This window comes from Panthera uncia, assembly GCF_023721935.1.
Source record: "Panthera uncia isolate 11264 chromosome B3 unlocalized genomic scaffold, Puncia_PCG_1.0 HiC_scaffold_1, whole genome shotgun sequence".
Lineage (NCBI taxonomy): Eukaryota > Metazoa > Chordata > Mammalia > Carnivora > Felidae > Panthera > Panthera uncia.
This window is the reverse complement of record NW_026057582.1, coordinates 28,058,413-28,078,590: the sequence shown is the minus strand read 5'-3', so window position 1 is coordinate 28,078,590 and position 20,178 is coordinate 28,058,413. Positions and strand designations below refer to the sequence as shown.

Genomic DNA, 20,178 nt, shown 5'->3' with positions numbered 1-20,178 from the left:
GGAGTCTGCTTGGATAAGGACACCCTTTACTTTACGGCTTCCGTCTATAATTTCTGTTATACAGGACCAATTCACTGGGTTCTAAAGCAAGCTACCAGGGTTCTCACTTCATTTAAAGCTGGGTGGGGAGGTGTGTAATGGGTTCAAAGTTAACACCTGTCTCACACGGGCACGCTAACTCTTGCTGTGTCAGGCAAGTTTCTTTGCTAGAACTCCATCTCATCTAGTGTCAGACAGTGGTCCATTACTCTAGTCAACCTCCCCCTGCCAGGTAGTGTAGCAACCAGCTTCAACTCGCATCTGTACATACAGTTAATGGCACGTTTGTGAAGCTCTTGCCAAAGTGGAACACGACATGTAAGGCTCAGTGCAGGGATGTGGGATGAAGGAGCGGCAGCTGCGTTATTGTGTGAGCATGACAGATGGGGCTGGGGTGGGGGGGAGCTCCTTACTTTCATCAGAAGCTGGTGCCTGAAGCCCTCCTCCTGAGGCTGACCTGCAGAGCCTGGTGGTGAGGACTGCCTCACACCTGCATCAAGCTGACAGACCTGTTCTGTACAGTGACTAACTGGAGCCTCTCCTCCCCAAGCAGGAATCTGTGAAGCAAAATGTTTGCTTCCAGATACAAATCAGACTATTAAAAACAGGCGGCAGCAGGATAGGGGACCAATGGAGGGGAAGGCAATGTATTAACAATGAAGGGATTTCAGTTGGAAGAAATCCTTCTCCATCCGTCAGAACCTCCGGTTCCTTGCTGCTAAACAAGAGGCCTGGATTCAATGAGCTTTCAGGTCCCTTTCCACTTTAACCTTGTACCCATCCTCCAGTAGACTGGCTGGGCTAAGCCAAGGCTAAGCGACAGGTTCTGGGACACAGGAAAAACAGGCATTATAGGGAAAGCTGACTTTTATTACCAACGCACTGGCTGGAAAAGAGACAAACTGCATCATGGGTGAGTGATACTTCTTCGTCTACCTCTCATTCAGCACAGGAAACATGGATTAGGGGCAGAGGTATTTTTTTCTTTCCATTTAAAAAAAATACAGAGGAGCATCCCCTTTCATTTATCATGGCTGGTTTTGCTATACAAATTGGAAACTAAGGGCTATTTTCCTGGACTCCCCAATTCCTTATTTGCCAATTGGCAACGTAATTTAGAAGGTAAGTCTGAGGTTAGCTAGCTCTTCTTAGAACTAGTCACAGAAGAGCGGGCCAAGGTTAGGGAAACAATAAAACTCAATCTAGACAAGTGGTTCTCAACCCTCTTCCACACTGGAAGCTTTTTCTTTAAAAAACAAAACAAAAAAACACCCTGAGCGGCACCTGGGTGGCTCAGTCAGGTTAAGTATCTGACTTTGGCTCAGGTCATGATTTCACAGTTTGTGAGTTTGAGCCCTTCATCAGGCTCTGTGCTGACAACTCAGAGCCTGGAGCCTGGTTCAGATTCTGTGTTTCCCTCTCTCTCTCTCTGCCCCTCGCCCACTTGCACTCTCTCAAAAGTAAATATATAAAAAATACCTGAATGTGGGTCCCCACCTGCTCCCCGACATGAGAATTTTAAAAGCTTCCCAGGTGGTTCTAATACATATCCAACGCTGAGACTCACTGCTTCAGTCAGGGCCTTCTCAGAATGTGAATCTTGTTCCAATGTAGATTCTGATTACTAGGTCGGGGGGGTCAGGGGTGGGGCTGAGATTCTGTGTCTCCACTCCTAGGTGAAGTCCATGCTCTTGTTCCAGACCACACTTTGAGCAGTAAGGATCTGACATCAGAGATATGCTTAGGATCAACCAAAGCCTAAAGTATAAATACAAAAGTGAATTTTAAGAGTAGACTAGTCCTGATGGGCACAATAGATAAAGGGGACTAAGAGGTACAATCTTCCGGTTATAAGTCACAGAGATGAAAGGTATAGCAGAGAGAATGTAGTCAACAATACTGTAATAACATGTGTGGTGACAGATGATGACCACACTTATTGTGAGCACTGTGTAATGTATACAATTATCAGATCAATATGTTGTACACCTGAAGTTAACATTGTATGCAAATTATACTTCAATAAAAAAAAAAGTCCCAATAAAAGATTTTCTAGACATCAAACTGGAGTTTAGCAGAATGGAGCAAGAACAGACCAAAAAGAACTAAAACACATTTACTAATAAAGAAAAGGGGAAAGACCAGCCCTTCAGGGGCAAAAGCTTCTACCACGAACATTTATTTTTGTTAAAGCAGATTATAAATTCTCATCAGTACAAATATATATAACTTACATTTGATTGTAAGGCCAACGTTCAAAAGTAAAAATGAGATGGGATCTCACGTTGTTACCAGAGGTCAAGTGGCTACAACTGGCAACGGGATGCTCTCACCACAAGTGGGGGGACCGGCTCACACACAGCTATTAAACCAGAATCTCCATCCCCACAAAGCTGGTGGGGACAAAATCTAAAGGACAAAACAAAACCCGAGACCCACATGACAAATCAACACAGTAACCTGTGCTCCCGTCCATGGATATGATTAAGTCATTGTCACCTTAGTGTTAAAACAAAAGTAGAGGATTAACATAAGGAAACTGCAGCAGTATATAAAAGAAAATACGTATTCTCTGTAGAATGTATTCAGACTGATTCCATTAAAATTACATTAGGATTTCATCACAGGTTTAAAACCAGGACAATACTGCTCTTTCATTTTCGTTAAAACTACCACCTAGGGACTGTATTGGTCATACGCATGATTGTTGCTGCAAGGTGCTACTTACAACGAATGATACCAAGTAATAGGGATCCCATCTGCAACTCCCAACCTCTCCTCTCTCCACATCAATAGGCATCACTGATAAATCAATCTTATGTACAATTTCTTACAGCTAACCCTTTTACCTTTGGCAAGATTACTTACAACTCATACAACTTTTTAATATTGAGAACTATTTAAAATATTCTAAATGCATAAAAATAAAGATTTTGGCTTTTTTGATATATATTTATAATATTTATTCTTACTCAAAGTGGAAGCTCAACTTTACCCCTAAAATATAGCTCTGTTGGGCAGCTGCTGTGCCCTCCTGGGAATTCTGGCAGCACGGCCTGCCTCTCGTCCCCAGCCCAAGCACAGGCCACCATGTTCTTGATCAGGCCAGTGAGAGGCAGCAGGTGAATGGCCTGAAAAATGAAGGGTGATTGTTTTGCTTCCCGTTGTGTTTTATATTCCAGTAAATGTGCTTTGAATACAGATTCCTGTTCAGATACCCTTCCTCTCTGCTGCCAGAGATTTTTAAGGGGCTGAGGGAGTAGGAGGGGGACAGAGGGCAACATTTCCTTGACTTCTTTAGCCCAACTGCAAGACAACTCTTCTCTAGGAATGTTTCTTCCATTTTTTTCAAAATCACCTCTCCTAGCACTCTGTGCCTGGACATGCTCCTTAAGACCTTTGGGATTAGTGAAAAGTATACTGACTGGGAACACAAAGTTCCCTTTGCTTCTTTGACCTCTGCCCCTGCCCTTGCCTAAGTACGGGCAAAATACATAAGCCACAGAGACTACTTAAAGTTCAATTTCAAATGTTTTCTGTAAGTCACTGGAGAAAGGGTTGGTGGGAGAGGGGTTAGTACGCTGCTTGGACTTGCTTTCTAATGCAGCCCACTGGGCTTCGAAGGGATCCACCGGGCAGGCCCCTGCAGGAACCTCTGTGTGCTTATCTCCCGAGGCTAACCTGCCATCGTCTACACCATTGAAAGCTGCAGAACCGTTGAGGTGCTGAGCAGGAGGCTTAAAGAAGGGACTGGCAGTAGCACTGCTTGTCTCATACTGAGGGAATGTCTGCTGCTTGACCAGGCTGGGAGACTGATGGGAGTGGGCAGCCTGAGGGTGGCCTGCAGTGCCAAACACGTTGGCTACCATCTGGGAGGGAGTGATGCCCACCACAGGCACATTAGGGGCTGGATAGGGCATCCCATTGGCCACAGGATAGGACTGGGCAGGGACAAAGGCTGGTGGCAGGGGTGGGACCACACCCACTGGTACGGGCTGAGAGGTGAGGAATGCATTCCCTTGGAAAGATGGCGCTGGCTGGGTGATGGCAGTGGGTGGAGGAGGCTGGAGAACTGGCTGCAGAGAGGCAGCTGAGGCCTGGGGCTGCTGCGCCCGGACACTCTTGGACACCTCTTCTAACCAGCGGTCAGCCTCAGAGGGAGTGCGTCTGTGACCAGCCTGGAAGAGACCTGGAGATGCAGCACCAGAAGATTGACTCCACTCGGTCCCTGAAACCAATGAGATCAAGAGAGACAAAAGAATCAGAACCGTTAGGGGCTTCTTTCCTTACCTGATAACCTTGGTTACCTGAATGATCCTAACATGTGGAACAAGTGCCCCTAACGGGACACTTTGTAGTTCTAGCAGGTGTGAGAAAAGTCTCTATTACCAGCTGAGGAGGTTTTGTTTTAGGACAAAGGAAACCTGTCAGACCATGCTGCTATCGCAGCCACACTGAGGAGCTGTCTAGATAGGGCTCAGACTCCATGGAACTAAGGCAGCTGGCTGGCATCTGAAACCCCTTCCTATTGCTGTGGCTCCTCCGTGCTACAGAAATTGGCCTGCACATGCTCTAAAGAGCCCAAGGTGATTCACCTTTTGCTCTAACAGAATAAAAAGAAAATAACCAGGGACATGGTGCTGTACTTTGTGGCCCCTGTCTTGCTTCAAGAGACAGGTTATCTTTCAGGTGAACCGCCTTTATTGCTATTAAAATTTGTTTTGATTTTATAGTTAACAAATGTTCATTACAGAAAAACTAGAAAGTAAAGCAAAGCAAAAAACAAAGCTTTTTCTGTAGGCCTGCCATTGTAAGAGGCAAGGTTCCCACCCTTGTTACAGGCATATCCATTTACCTCCAAATCCAGTGGTCAGCTCAGGGTTGGGCCCAGGAATCTGTATTTTGTGAAAGTTCTAAGGGGTAGTTGTGTTCTGTAGCCCTAGAAACTATCAGTCTAATCTCTTGAGTTCCTCTCCTTCACCATCCTTTCCTAATAGTTTATTTCCAGGAGGGAACACACTTTTCCTGAAAGGATTCCTCCCCGGTTCCCACTTGGGTAAATGGCTGATTTCTGAATCGGCGTCACTTATCTGATCCCAGAATCCTCACCACCACCCATGGCCACCTTACCCGAACGTGTGGCTGCAATTCCCTTGTTAGCAGCATCAGGGGCATGGGCCCAAGGGTTGGTTTCACGAACAGGCATTGCTACGGGTGCTAGAGCAGTATGGGCTGGCTTAGCAGCAAGCACATGGAAGGCTGAGTCAGTGCCATTAGCTACAATGGGAGCAGACAACATCGATGGAGTTAATTCATGCAGGGTGAATGGGTGACCTTTTGGAGCTCGGTCAGGCCGATGTGCGATAACGGTGGAACAGATAAGACAGAAAAGTTGGTGTTGGGATGACCATGCCATCTTGCAATGGATACACAAACCTTTGGGCAAAGAGGGAATTAGAGGTAATTAAAATAGCTATACTGATAAAAAAGTCAAATGACTGTTCTAGGAAAATATGTGAACAGGGAGAGAGGAAATGAAGCCTAGAGAAACAATTTCCAATTAAGTTGAACAGAGCTGCTCTGTCTTACAAGCAGCAAAAATCAATTTTAGGTATAGCTTAGCCATTGGCATAAGATGTAGATAAAGCATTTCCTTCTCCTACCACTTTTCCAAAAGATCAAATTATGCCAACAATAACAATGGGTTAAATATAATGATCCTCTATGATGTGCCAGACACTATGTTAACAGTACTTTAGCATTCATCATCCTATTTAATTCTCTCAAAAATCCCATAAGGCTGGTATCCTCATACTACAAATGAGAAAACAAATTTGGTATATATTTTCATTTGCTTAATAAATTTTTATATTTTCATATGCTTAATGTTTAATTCGCTACAGAATTAATTTCATCTCTATTTTTGAAGTTTTTTTCCCTCAGTAATGTTCATAATATCTCAAAGCACTACTATTCTTTCCTGTCTCTCTTTATTAAAATCTCTGAATCCTCGCTCCTTTACTCCAGACATCTTTTCCATTAGTTTCTATTCCTTATCCCAGCTCTCTGTCATAGTCAGTATGGAGCAAGCACCTTCCCCTGCCCTATACTTCAATCACTCCCTCTTTAAGATGGGCAACCATACTTATGGCATTGGTATTACTTACCCCAGGGCTTGTCTTAAAAGACTAGCTCACTCATAGACTGGGAGCCGCTTGTGGGCAGGGAAAGGACTACGTTCTATTAGTTTTGTACATCCCATTGTAAATAGGCACTGTAAATTCAGAAATAGGTAGCGGAACGTAATAGATAACGATATTCAGAAAGACCTGGGTTTAAATCCTGCCTGTGCAATTTGGGAAATTTATTCAACCTCTCTGAGCCTCATTTTCCTGATCTGTATTGCTTACCTCAAAGGGTTGCTGTGGGGATTAAATGAGAAAATGCTGAGTCCTCATCATGATGTAGCAGGCACTGTGCTAATGTCTGCTCAATAAATTGTGCCTATTGTTGGTATTATAAACATTTGTTAGATGAAATGAAAAGCCATTTGGTGCACATGATTATAATAGATTTTTTTTTGTTTTTAAAAGAGACTCTCTGAAGGAAAAGCATTAGTAGCTTCCTTAGAAAGGAATGGGGTACTGTCTCCCCGTTTTGAGCTCTTTCTCAAAAGAAATGAAGAAATGGCGATTATAAGAGTTCAAATCCTAAAAGTCTATTATTTAAGTTACATATAGACTCTTTGCTGACTTCAGAGTCAACACCAAGTATTAACTCAGTATCCTGGAAACAACAACTTTTAGTTAGTCCTCAATGCCTTTACAAAGGTAAATTTTAGGGCACTTGTTACAGAAGATGAAATGAACTAAGAAGCCAAAAGAAGTGCCTTTTTCTTTATGAGCCTCTTGTGGTAGGATGGAGACGAGCTGAATCCAAGTCTTCTTAACCTTGGCACTACTGATAACTTGGGCCAGAAAATTCCTTGCTGTGAGGGCTGCCATTGTGTGCACTGAAGGATGTTTAGTAGCATTCCTAGCCTCAGCCCAGATGACAGTAGCAGCCACTCCCTACCTGCTTGTGACAGCCCAAAATGTCACCAATGAATGCCAAATTTTCCCTGAGAGGGGCAAAACTGCCTCGGGTTGAGAGCCCTCTGCTAAAGAAAGCATACGCTGGAACCAACTCTGATGACTGCTGCTTCTGGAGAACTGGCTGGATACTCTGAATAGTTAAGTGGGAAGTAAAGCAGTGGGTTGGGACTACAGAAGCTCTTAACAGAATGGGATCAAAGACAGAAAGGTACATGCAGTGATGAATGCAGACATTCTAGGAAAAAGGAATGGGAACAAAGCGCAAAGACATTGTGGAAAAGGGGAATTAACAAATCTGAGACATCATCCAACAGGGAAATTAACAGGTCCGACCAGCTCTTGGGAAGCTCAGAATGCCCACCGAGAGTCAGTGAGCTGTGCCATGAAAGTACAAGCTTCATAGAGAACAGCTGAGCAGGCTAAGAGGGCACCAACCTTGAAAGGCAGGAGACTGTGGTGCTAGCACTGTCACCGGTTTGGTCATTGGGGCAGATGAGAAGGGATCCTCCGTGGGTGTGCTGAAGGCATTGGTGATCTGTGAGCACAGGGAGCTGATACTCTCTGCCTCCCCTTCTACTTCTGGCACTGCAAGGCAAACAGAAAATGGTTCCAGACAGAAAAACTAATCCTGAAATATAACAGTATGACACAAGGTGGCATTTTATAACACATCCCTTATTTGTGAAAGGAAAAGTCTCAACTGTCAAGTGGGGCTATAAAAGCAGCTTCAAAAATTTAGTATAAAATGTCAACAATTTATGTACTAAGGACTATCTTCCTCCCTGCAAATCTCCAGTTCTTTATTTCCTTTCCTGTGTGAAACTACTGAGAAGTTGGTATTCTTTTTTTGTGTCAGTTAGCCACATTTTTCTGGAAGACATCTGCAACCTGTTTGCCGTCCAACTAATTCCCAAGGCTGTAATCTGCACAGAGTTCTGGAGCCACTTAGTAACTCTATCAGAAGATGGGTTAAAATCAGGGGCACCAGTGGCAGTTTAGTCCTTCTCTCTGTAATAAGCTACAATAATATCATTACTCATTTTTTTTCCTGAAGTAGCAAGTATGTGAACTGTGATAACATGAAAAAGTAAACTGAAATCCAGGACTCTATAGGCTTTGTTCTTTAAAATTTTTTTTAATGTTTATTTTTGAGAGAGAGAGACACACACAGAGTGTGAGGGGGCGGCAGAGAAAGAGGGAGACACAGAATCTGAAACAGGCTCCAGGTTCTGAGCTGTCAGCACAGAGTGCGACGCAGGGCTTGAACCCACGAACCATGAGATCATGACCTGAGCTGAAGTGGGATGCTTAACAGATTGAGCACCCAGGTGCTCCTAGGCTTTGTTCTTAATATTGACTCTGGGATACTTCTGTCACAGGGGAAGCTGATAATGTGTGGTGAACCTTTGGTTTGCTCAACTATGAAAAGAATGGTTTTTGTTTCCCATCTGCTCCAGAAGAAGACTGAAGACAAGGTACTAGAAGCATCTGGAGTTTCCATTTTTATAGGAGCTGAGAGCTGGAAAGACCCTCAGTAATCATCCAGTCCAACTATTGTTTAGGCCTCCTTTCATCCGTCAAAAGAACTTAACACTCTGGACTTTTATACCATCACTGGGAGTGTCTTATTGAAACAGTCTTCCCCATATTCTGTTATAGCACTGGCTTGTCATGTCTCAGAGTGAAGTAAAATAGAGCCCAATAAAAGCACTGACCAGATGTGACACTTTAGCTCTGGATCTTATGATGAGGATAGAGCTACCAGGGCTGGCTCAGCTGTACAGGGGCCACACAAAGGCCTGTGTGGCGATTCTGAAAGGTAATGAATATATGTGAGCAAGCTCACTGTCTCTGATGAAAAACAGATTTTTGATTTAAACAGGAGACCCGTTTTGAGTTTCCTCCGTACGGAGTCAACCAGCCACAAGGACAATGAGCACTTATCCATTTCTTCTGGTACATCTGAGAGTAATGCTATTTGAATAGATGTGTTTCCAAAGCCTTTTAAATTAATTCTCTGTTGGGTCCCAAATGGCAGGATTAGAATGGAAACTTGAGACCCTTGATGTTTGGAAGCAGGTTGGCTGAGAGGTAGCACACTTCCATCAGGACAAATCACAAACCTTGTAGCTCAGTGTAGGAATTTCCATCATGGCTCTGATACCTATCTGTTGAAGAGAAATGAAGGATTCACGACCCTCTCCATGAACCTTACTTTTCTCTCAATGGGAAATGACACAAGATACATACAACCATCAACCAGCCTCAGAAGAGAGGGTGGCTAGTTTGATGGGTTTAGTGTTACCACTGGAAATAACGATAGTGCTTCAGTGCAAAGCACTTATGAGTCAGGTGGATGCTGCATTACCTGCATTTTTTATGGGGAAATCAGTCTTCCTCTGCATAGTGGAAGGCAACTCATTGATGCGCAGGGATAGTTGGCGTTTAAAGGGTGACATCTTCTGGCTAAGAGCAGGAAATCCTCGGAAAGAGCCTTGGCGAGCAAGTTGTTCAATGGGCGCATGCCGGCGTGGGATGGCATGAGGATTGTTCGTCTCCAGAGAGGCAGTGGCATCCGAAGTGGGAGAGGTGGGAGAGGATGGGGATGGGGCAGTGTTGCCAGGAGCCACTGATGAGCCAACAGCTGTCTTATCTGTTTCAGCTCAAGAAAGTCAAGAGAAAGAGGACCTTAGCAGTCTTCAAATAATTCCGGCTTATACAGTCAAGGAACTCAAAACCTTCTTATGTCCTTCTACCCATCTGCTTCCCAAAGTCTCTTAAAGGGCAGGTTACAAGCAGGGCTCAGATCTCCTACATTTCAGACAAATAAAAGGTTTAATATCCTACTACGTGTCACATGATATATCTACTAAGACACAAATATCAGATCTTTGATTCTCATGCAATGATTCATAACTTAAGATTTTCTTTAAGACACTGACCAAGATTAAAAAAAAAAACCCAGCACCTATGAACTCCTAATGTGAGATCGTTTATAGAATGATGATTCATAGTTTTCAATGTTTGTTTGCTTGTTTTTTGGGAGAGAGGACTTTGGAAGTGGCAGAGTCAGAAAGGTCTAAACAAGTGTAAATTTGATTAGATATTAAAGAATGTCAAAAGGCAGTCTTTAAATCACAAACAATGTGCATTTGTGTCTCATTTGAATAAAAGCATACAGAAGCAAAATTTTAAAGTTTTTTTTTTTTAATCTATACCTGACATGGGGCTCCAACTCACCACCGTGAGAGTTGCACACTTCACCAACGGAGCCAGCCAGGCACCCCCATAAGTAAAAGTTTAAACTGGATTATACCTAAATACAAAACTATTTCCATGTAAGTACCAGCTGAGTCCCATTCTGAATGTGGTAAATCTCTACCTGCCTCCCCTCATAATGCTCTAGATGTTAGACTCAACCACTTTGGCAGCTGCTGTGTGTAGCCAAGAGTATTATTTGATGGTATTAAAGAATATGCTTCCAGTCTGAAAAATCACTGTAGCACACTAAATAATAGCTATGTATATTACATTTTCTGATAAAAATAGCATGGTATTTTATTCTTTGGTATTCTGGCACAAATATTTATAAGAAATAAAAAAAAAAATTCACAATAAAGAATTTAATTTCAAATAAAATGTGTACCCTTTTTTTACCTTAAGAATTAGAGTTGTTTGGGTCAGTATTCAATGAATGGCATTCTTTAGTGGCTGGTTTAGAACTAAAAGCATACAGTAAAAAAATGAGCAAGATTTTTATCAAATCTTGTATATTTATACTGAACTTTTTAATTCCAAAATATTCCTTGTGGGTTTCAACTCTAGCTGCACACAAGAATGCAAAGCATTTTCCCCCAAGCCCTATCATTTAGTTTTACAATACACTCAAACCCAACTTTACACAAGAGACTTCTGAGTGACCTGAATTGTCCGCACAGGTATTTCTGCTATGCTGCCATGTGTACCTGCAAAAAAATCACACTTTGCAAAATCACACACTAAAATTTGGCTATGGGAAAAAGAGGGGTTAGCTTCTATGGACTTTTTTCACTAAAGCACTAAAACACAGTAATAATCTAATAAGAACAACATCACTGTGAAATTTCTACCCACATTTGTACCTAGCATCACCATCAGTGGGTCCTTTGCAGCCTAAACCTGCAACTTGTACTTCTTACTTCAAGAATGTAGGTCCTTAGTAGCATGTACCTCTCACAGAGATCAGACACATCAAAATTAGAAGTCTGTTCCAGGATGTAGATTTCCCCAATTTTGTTTTTAAACATGGGGGGTAATGTCTTTGCAGCTTCTTCAGCTGCACTCTCAGCCTCCCCAGACAGCTTCTGGTAATGGAAAGAGTAAACACTTTGGAAGCCACTAAACCACTTACTGTAAAGGAAAGGCCTTTGTTTAGGTTTTCAGCTTTGTTCTTAAAGTCTTCATATACTGCTAAGAGTTCTCTTTGTGAGAAAGCTTGCCCCTGAGAGCTTCCAAATATTAACCTGCTGGGAAAAATGGCTTAAATAAACATAAATTGTAATAGAACAGATTGTACCTTTCTTGGCATCTTGGATTTGTTTCATAATCTCCTCTCTTTCTGCTTGCTCTGTGGCTGTTGTGACACGGAATGATCCTTCTCTTGTAAAAGTGGTCCGACTGGCATCAAAAGTAGCAGTCACTCCACATTCCTTCTCCCGCTTCTGTTTCCGTTCCAAACAGGCTGCAAATGCACAGCCTACTGCATGACTCAATCTCTCACCCTGTATATAACAGAAGGTTTAAAAAAACTTTTTTAGAGTTACAGTACAATTACAAATAAGCTTGGACCACAAATAAGTCTGTTTTCTTAAATTAAATTTTATTTTTTTAATTTACATCCAAGTTAGTTAGCATATAGTGCAGCAGTGATTCAGGAGTAGATTCCTTAATACCCCTTACCCATTTAGTCCATCCCCCCTCCCACGACCCCTCCAGTAACCCTCTGTTTGTTTTCCATATTTAAGAGTCTCTTATGTTTTGTCCCCCTCCCTGTTTTTATATTATTTTTGCTTCCTTTCCCTTGTGTTTATTTGTTCTGTGTCTTAAAGTCCTCATATGAGTGAAGTCATACGATATTTGTCTTTCTCTAATTTTGTTTAGCATAATACCCTCTAGTTCCAACTACGTAGTTGCAAATGGCAAGATTTCATTCTTTTTGATTGCCAAATAATACTCCATTGTGTGTGTGTATATATATATATATATATATATATATATATACACCATATCTTCTTTATCCATTCATTCATTGATGGACATTTGGGTTCTTTCCATACTTTGGCTATTGTCGATAGTGCTGCTATAAACATTGGGGTGCATGTGCCCCTTTGAAACAGCATACCTGTATCCCTTAGATAAATACCTAGCAGTGCAATTTCTGGGTCGTAGTTGCACCCAGTTCTATTTTTAATTTTTTTGAGGAACTTCCATACTGTTTTCCAGAGTGGCTGCACCAGTTTGCATTCCCACCAGCAGTGCAAAAGAGATCCTCTTTCTCCGCATCCTCGCCAACATCTGTTGTTGCCTGAATTGTTAATGTTAGTCACTCTGACAGGCGTGAGGTGGTATTTCACTGTGGTTTTGATTTGTATTTCCCTCATGATGAGTGATGTTGAGCATTTTTTCATGTGTCGGATAGCCATCTGGATGTCTTCTTTGGAGAAGTGTCTATTTGTGTCTTTTGCCCATTTCTTCACTGGATTATTTTTCTGTGTTGAGTTTGGTAAGTTCTTCATAGATTTTGGATACTAACCCTTTATCTGATATGTCTTTTGCAAATATCTACTCCCATTCCATCGGTTGCCTTTCAGTTTTGCTGTTTCCTGGATGTGCAGAAGCTTTTTATTTTGATGAGGTCCCAATAGTTAATTTTTGCTTTTGTTTCCCTTGCCTCTGGAGACGTGTTGAGTAAGAAGTTGCTGCGGCCAAGATCAAAGAGGTTTTTGCCTGCTTTCTCCTTGAGGATTTTGATGGCTTCCTGTCTTACATTCAGGTCTGTCATCCATTTTGAGTTTATTTTTATGTATGGTGTCAGAAAGTGGTCCAGGTTCATTCTTCTGCCTGTCGCTTTCCAGTTTTCCCAGCACCACTTGCTGAAGAGACAGTCTTTATTCCACTAGATATTCTTTCCTGCTTTGTCAAAGATTAGTTGGCCATATGTTTGTGAGTCCATTTCTGGGTTCTCTATTGTGTTCCATTGATCTGAGTGTCTGTTCTTGTGCCAGTACCACAGTGTCTTGATGATTACAGCTTTATAATACAGCTTGGAGTCCAGGATTGTGATGTCTCCTGCTTTGGTTTTCTTTTTCAAGATTGCTTTGGCTATTCGGGGTCTTTTCTGGTTCCATACAAATTTTAGGATTGTTTGTTCTAGCTCTGTGAAGAATTCTGGTGTTATTTTGATAGGGATTGCATTGAATATGTAGATTGCTTTGGGTAGTATTGACATTTTAATATTTGTTCCTCCTATCAAGGAGCGTGAAATATGTTTCCATTTTTTTGTGTTTTCTTCAATTTCTTTCATAAGCTTTCTATAGTTTTCAGTGTATAGATTTTTCACCTTTTTGGTTAGATTTATTCCTAGGTTTTTAATGGTTTTTGGTGTAATTGTAAATGGGATCGGTTCCTTGATTTCTCTTTCTGTTGCTTCATTGTTGTATAGGAATGCAACTGATTTCTGTGCATTGATTTTATATCCTGCAACTTTGCTGAATTCATGAATCAGTTCTAGCAGTTTTTTGGTGGAATCTTTAGAGTTTTCCATGTAGAGTATCATGTCATCTGCGAAGAGTGAAAGTCTGACCTCCTCCTGGCCAATTTGGATGCCTTTTATTTCTTTGTGTTGTCTGATTGCTGAGGCTAAGACTTCCAATATTATGTTGAATAACAGTGGCAAGAGTGGACATCCCTGTCATGTTCCTGACCTTAGGGGAAAAGCTCTCAGTTTTACTCCATTGAGGATGATGTTAGCGTTGGGTCTTTCATATATGGCTTTTATGATCTTGAGGTACGCTCCTTCTACCCCTACTTTCTTGAGGGTTTTTATCAAGAAAGGATGCTGTATTTTGTCAAATGCTTTCTCTGCATCTATTGAGAGGATCACACGGATCTTTTCCTTTCTTTTATTGATGTGATGAATCACAGATTGTTTTGCGGATATTGAACCAGCCCTACATCCCAGGTATAAATCTCACTTGGTTGTGGTGGATAATTTTTTTAATGTATTGTTGAAACTGGTTGGCTAATATCTTGAGGATTTTTGCATCCATGTTCGTCAGGGAAATTGGTCTATAGTTCTTCATTTTATTGGGGTCTTTGGTTTTGGCTTCATAGAAAGAGTTTGGAAGTTTTCCTTCCATTTCTATTTTTTGGAACAGCTTCAAGAGAATAGGTGTTAACTCTTTCTTAAATGTTTGGTAGAATCCCCCTGGAAAGCCATCTGGCCCTGGACTCTTGTTTTTTGGGAGATTTTTGATTACTAATTCGATTTCTTTACTGGTTATGGGCCTGTTCAAATTTTCTATTTCTTCCTGTTTTGGTTTTGGTAGTATACATGTTTCTAGGAATTTGTCCATTTCTTCCAGATTGCAAATTTTATTGGCATATGATTGTTCATAATATTCTGTTATTATTGTTTTTATTTCTGCTGTATTGGTTGTGATCTCTCCTCTTCCATTCTTGATTTTATTTATTTGGGTCCTTTCCTTTTTGATCAAACTGGCTAGTGATTTATCAATTTTATTAATTCTTTCAAAGAACCAGCTTCTGGTTTCATTGATCTGTTCTACTGTTTTTTTTGGTTTCGATAGCATTAATTTCTGCTCTAATCTTTATTACTTCCTGTCTTCTGCTGGTTTTGGGTTTTATTTGCTGTTCTTTTTCCAGCTCTTTAAGGTATAAGGTCAGGTTGTGTATCTGAGACCTTTCTTCCTTCTTTAGGAAGGCCTGGATTGCTATATACTTTCCTTTTATGACCACCTTTGCTGCATCCCTGAGATTTGGGGCTGTGGTGTTATCATTTTCATTGGCTTCCATGTACTTTTTTTTTTTTTTTTAATTTTTCAATGTTTTTATTTTTTGAGAGGCAGAGAGAAACAGAGTATGAGCAGGGGAGGGGTAGAGAGAGAGGGAGACACAGATTCCAAAGCAGGCTTCAGGCTCTGAGCTGTCAGCACAGAGCCCGATGCAGGGCTCGAACCCATGAGTATGAGATCATGACCTGAGTCAAAGTCGGACACTCAACCGACTGAGCCACCCAGGTGCCTCCCATTACTCTTTAACTTCCCATGTACTTTCTTTAACTTCTTGGTTAGTCCATTCATTCCTTTAGTTCTTTAGTTCTTTAGTCTCCAAGTATTTGTTTCCTTTCTAAATTTTTTCTTGTGGTTGATTTTGAGTTTCATAGTGTTGTGGTCTGAAAATATGCAATGGTATGATCTTGATCTTTTTGTACTTGTTGAGGGCTGATTTGTGTCCCAGTATGTGGTCGATTCTGGAGAACATTCCATGTGCACTGGAGAAGAATATATATTCCGCTGCTTTAGGATGCAATGTTCTGAATATATCTGTTAAGTCCATCTGGTCTAGTGTGTCATTCAAAGTCATTGTTTCCTTGTTGATTTTCTGATTAGATAATCTGTCCATTGCTGTAAGTGGGGTGTTGAAGTCCCCTACTATAAAGGTATTATTTTCAATGAGTTTGTGATTGATTTATATATCTGGGTGCTCCCACATTTGGAGCATAAATGTTTACAACTGTTAGGTTTTCTTGGTAGACAGACTCCTGAATTATGATATAATGCCCTTCTTCATCTCTTGTTACAGTCTTTATTTTAAAGTCTAGATTGTCTGATATAAATATGGTTACTCCAGCTTTCTTTTGTTGACCATTAGCATGATAGATGGTTCTCCATCTCCTTATTTTCAATCTGAAGGTGTCCTTAGGTCTAAAGTGGGTCTCTTGTAAACAGCATATAGATGGATCTTGTTTTCTTATTCATTCTGTTATCCTTTGCCTTTTGATTGGAGCATTTAGTCCATTGATGTTTAGAGTAAATACTGAAAGATATGAATTTATTGCCATTATGTTGCTTGTGGAGTTTGAGTTTCTGGTGGTGTTCTCTGGTCCTTTCTAGTCTTTGTTGCTTTGGGTATGTATATATGTATGTATGTATGTATGTATGTATGTATGTATGTATGTATTTATTTATTTATTTCACCTTTGCTCTTCTCAGAGAGTTCTCCCTTAAAATTTCTTGCAGGACTGGTTTAGTGGTCACAAACTCCTTTAATTTTTGTTTGTCTGGGAAACTTTTAATCTCTCCTATTTTGAATAACAGCCTTGCTGGATAAAGAATTCTTGGCTGCATATTTTTCTGATTCAGCACATTTAATATATTGTGCCAATCCTTTCTGGCCTGCCAAGTTTCTGTGGATAGGTCTGCTGCAAACCTGTTCTGTCTTCCTTTGTAGGTTAAAGACTTTTTTCCCCCTGCTGCTTTCATGATTCTTTCCTGGCCCGAGTATTTTGTGAATTTGACTATGATATGCTTTGTTGACAGTCGTTTTTTGTTGAATCTAATGGGAGTCCTCTGTGCTTCCTAGATTTTTATGTCTGTGTCTTTCCCAGGTTAGGAAAGTTTTCTGCTATGATTTGCTCACATAACCCTTTTACCCTTTTTCTCTCTTTTCATCTTCTGGGACCCCTATGATTCTGATGTTGTTCCTTTTTAATGAGTCACTGATTTCTCTAATTCTTAAGTCATGCTCTTTTGCCTTAGTCTCCCTCTTTTTTTTCTGTTTCATTATTCTCCAGAAGTTTGTCCTCTATATCGCTGAATCTCTGCTCTACCTCATCCATCCTTGCCGCCATGGCATCCATTCGAGATTGCAGCTCAGTTATATAATTTTTTATTTCATCCTGACTAGCTTTTATTTCTTTTACCTCCACAGAAAGGGATTCTAATCTATTTTAGACTCCACCTAGTATCCTTATTACCATGATTCTAAATTCTGGTTCAGACATCTTGCTTGTATCTGTGTTGGTTAAGTCCCTGGCTGTCGTTTCTTCCTGCTCTTTTGGGGTGAATTCCTGCTGAGTTCTGTAGTTCAGGTTGTGCAGATTGTTGTGTTAATCCTCAATCAGTTTTCTAGGTCTGCAGGATGGTTTACTGTTGATCTGGCTGTATTTCATGGACACAAGACGCAAAAAATACTTTCATGCTGTTCTGCCATCTTCAAATAAGTCTGTTTTTACACAAGGCAAAATGTTGGCAAGTCCAGCTTAAAATTATATTTTATTTTTGAATTTTATTTATTTATTTTGAGAGAGAGGGAGAGAGATCACACAAGCAGGTGAGGGGCAGAGAGAAGGAGAGACAGAATCCCAAGCAGGCTCCATGCTGTCAGCACAGAGCCCAATGTGGGGCTTGAACTCATGAACCGTGAGATCATGATGTGAGCCGAGATCAAGAGTCGGATGATTAACTGAATGAGCCACGTAGACGCCTCTAAAATTATATTTTAATATATTAATATGGCAAATTAAATGAATAAATTACCTTAGGTAATGCTAATGATACTTTACTGTAGTGGGCACTGGGTAAAGTGACCATGAGTAACCTGTACTTTTGTGACCAGCCACTGAGACCTTACCAGTCAGGTTCTCTCTGTTACTCATATTAGCTTTAGAGACACTGCTCAAGGTTTGAGGCCCTACGTCTTGACACAAATCTTACATTTGCCAATTAAGGGAACAGTGGTAATATGTACCAGCATTTCTAAGAAACTACTGGAAAGGCAGGCAAGTTTCAGGAGCTTGAATAGACTTTCAACATATCTAGGACAAAATGTGCAAACCAAGAACAAAAGGTGCAAACCTAAGACTTTGGATAACTAGTACAACTCCAGCAATGACAAGGGAATTATGAAAAGGAAAGCTTAGCTTTCTCAGTCTCCTCTATCCAAATGCCACACTCCCCTCCCCAACACCCTACCCCATTCTAGACCCTCATTGCTTTGATGCTGTCCCCCTTTCCTATCTTCTAGCTCTCTCACAACTCTCCCTCTCAACCACACACAGGCAAAAATTAAAGTAGGTTTTCACCCACACTGTACACTTAAAAAGGAATTAGATAAAACTGATTTGTCTGTGTGAGAAGAGAGCTTATATAAACTTAACATTATTTTAAAGAAATGCTGGATTACCTAAATTTAATAAACTCAATGCATTATTTTCACCAGGGTTATCTGTATTTTAAAGCATATCCCTAATTGTGAAATAACAAAGTTAGAGATGATATAGTAACTTTTGGCATCATTAATAGTAAGAAGAGATATTTGAGAACAGAGAGCCCTTTGTGGAGTTTTCAAAATCACACCATGTAGGTAGCTGTAGCTGCTCCTACATATGGTTCAAGTAATTTCCCTGAATTTTATATGCCAGTATTAGATATCATAATGAGGAGTAATGTCGGAAATGCCTTTTGTCCCTAAAATTTCACACAAATGTAAACTGTAATATTTCACATAATTGCTTATTGCTTATTAAAAGAATGAGTTACTTTTTATGAATCCACATGAGTTTCCATCTACCTTCTTAGGAGGATGATACAAGGGTAGGGCACTGAAGCATGAAATAGGAAAGAGAACCGGAGTTTTAGAACCTGTCTGCTTTTGAACACAGCTCTATTACAAGGACAGAACTATTGTCCAAAGAAGTTTATTATTGCTCCTAGGCCTAGGGCAGAAGTTCTTGAAGACAGACCCTCCCCAAGCCCCATCTGAGACCCACTGAATGAAAAACTCTTGAAGGTGGGGCCTAACAAACTGTTTTTATCAAGCCCTCCAGGTGATTCTGATACAGAAGAACCATTGGCCAAGGAGATTCAAACAGTCTGAAATGCAATACCAGGATTTGACAATAAAACAGTTTTTAAATTAATATAAGGAAACTCTTAAACTCTTGATTTTGTGAGTATAGTGATAGCAAAATGCACTGCTTTATGGCTTAAGATCTGAGAGACAAAGGAAGAAAGTGTAGTTTATTTACTTCAACTCATTAACGCACTGTGTCAAACCAAGGAGGTACAGCTTTGACAATATTAGCCACGGTTTTCAGAGCAGTTATCATGTGTCAGACTCTATACTAAGAGTGCTTATATCAATTATCTACTTTAATCTTCACAGTTGTTATCTTCATTTTATAGAAGTGGAAACTAAGACTTAAAGAATGTCAAGTAACTTTCCCTAAATCCCATAGTTAGTAAGTACCAGAACAAGGCCTGAAACCCAGATCTGAGTCAGAGCCTGGACTCTTAACAGTTTATAGCGCTGTCTCCAAGAGCTTTGAAAAAACATTTTGGTGAATTTTAGAGTACAGCCACCACTTCCCTTTTAGATTAAACACTGGCAAGATTTTATTGAGTTGTAGCCTTCAGGAATGACTATACTGCCTTATTCTGTCCAGCCTTACAAAAAACTCAGTAAAATGAGGTGGCTCAGTCGGTTAAGCGTCTGACTTTGGCTCAGGTCATGATCTTGTGGTTTGTGGGTTCTGCCTTGTGTCGGGCTCTGTGTGGACAGCTCAGAGCCCAGAGCCTGCTTGGGATTCTGTGTCTCCCTCTCCCTCTGCCCTCCCCTGCTTGTACTCGGTCTCTCTCTCTCTCTCTCAAAAATAAATAAACATTAAAAAAAAAAATTTTAAACTCAGTAATTACAGGGGTGTCTGGGTGGCTCAGTCAGTTGAGCATCCGACTCTTGATATTGGCTCAGGTCATGATTCCAGGGTCATGGGATTGAGCCCTGCATCGGGCTCAGTGCTGAGTGTGGAGCCTGCTTAAGATTCTCTCTCTCTCCCTCTGCTCCTCTGCGCCACTCATGCTCTTTCTCTCTCAAGTAAAAAAATATATAAAACTCAGTAATTACAATTACACATTCAATGCTCTACTGTAGTTAAGATCATCATCATCTAAGAGACTTGTCTTTCAAGTCAGAATTTTGGGCAATT

The 20,178-nt window shown here is 40.8% G+C and overlaps 1 protein-coding gene across 11 annotated transcripts in view; it reads right to left on the bottom strand.

Annotated features, from left to right (window-relative positions):
- Positions 1-2,202: 2,202 nt before the first annotated feature.
- The window catches only part of NUMB (NUMB endocytic adaptor protein), a 200,987-nt gene continuing 183,011 nt past the window's right edge, over positions 2,203-20,178 (bottom strand). For 5 of the 11 annotated variants that reach the window (XM_049611385.1, XM_049611386.1, XM_049611388.1 and 2 more), the window contains 5 exons: positions 11,689-11,893; positions 9,502-9,795; positions 7,569-7,718; positions 5,170-5,475; positions 2,203-4,267 (listed from right to left, as the gene is read on the bottom strand). In XM_049611385.1, coding sequence (XP_049467342.1) covers positions 3,552-4,267; positions 5,170-5,475; positions 7,569-7,718; positions 9,502-9,795; positions 11,689-11,893 — 1,671 coding nt within the window. In that variant the 3' untranslated portion in view covers positions 2,203-3,551. The remainder of the gene's footprint in view (positions 4,268-5,169; positions 5,476-7,568; positions 7,719-9,501; positions 9,796-11,688; positions 11,894-20,178) is intronic. The other 6 variants (XM_049611389.1, XM_049611391.1, XM_049611392.1 and 3 more) reach the window with 3 other exon arrangements.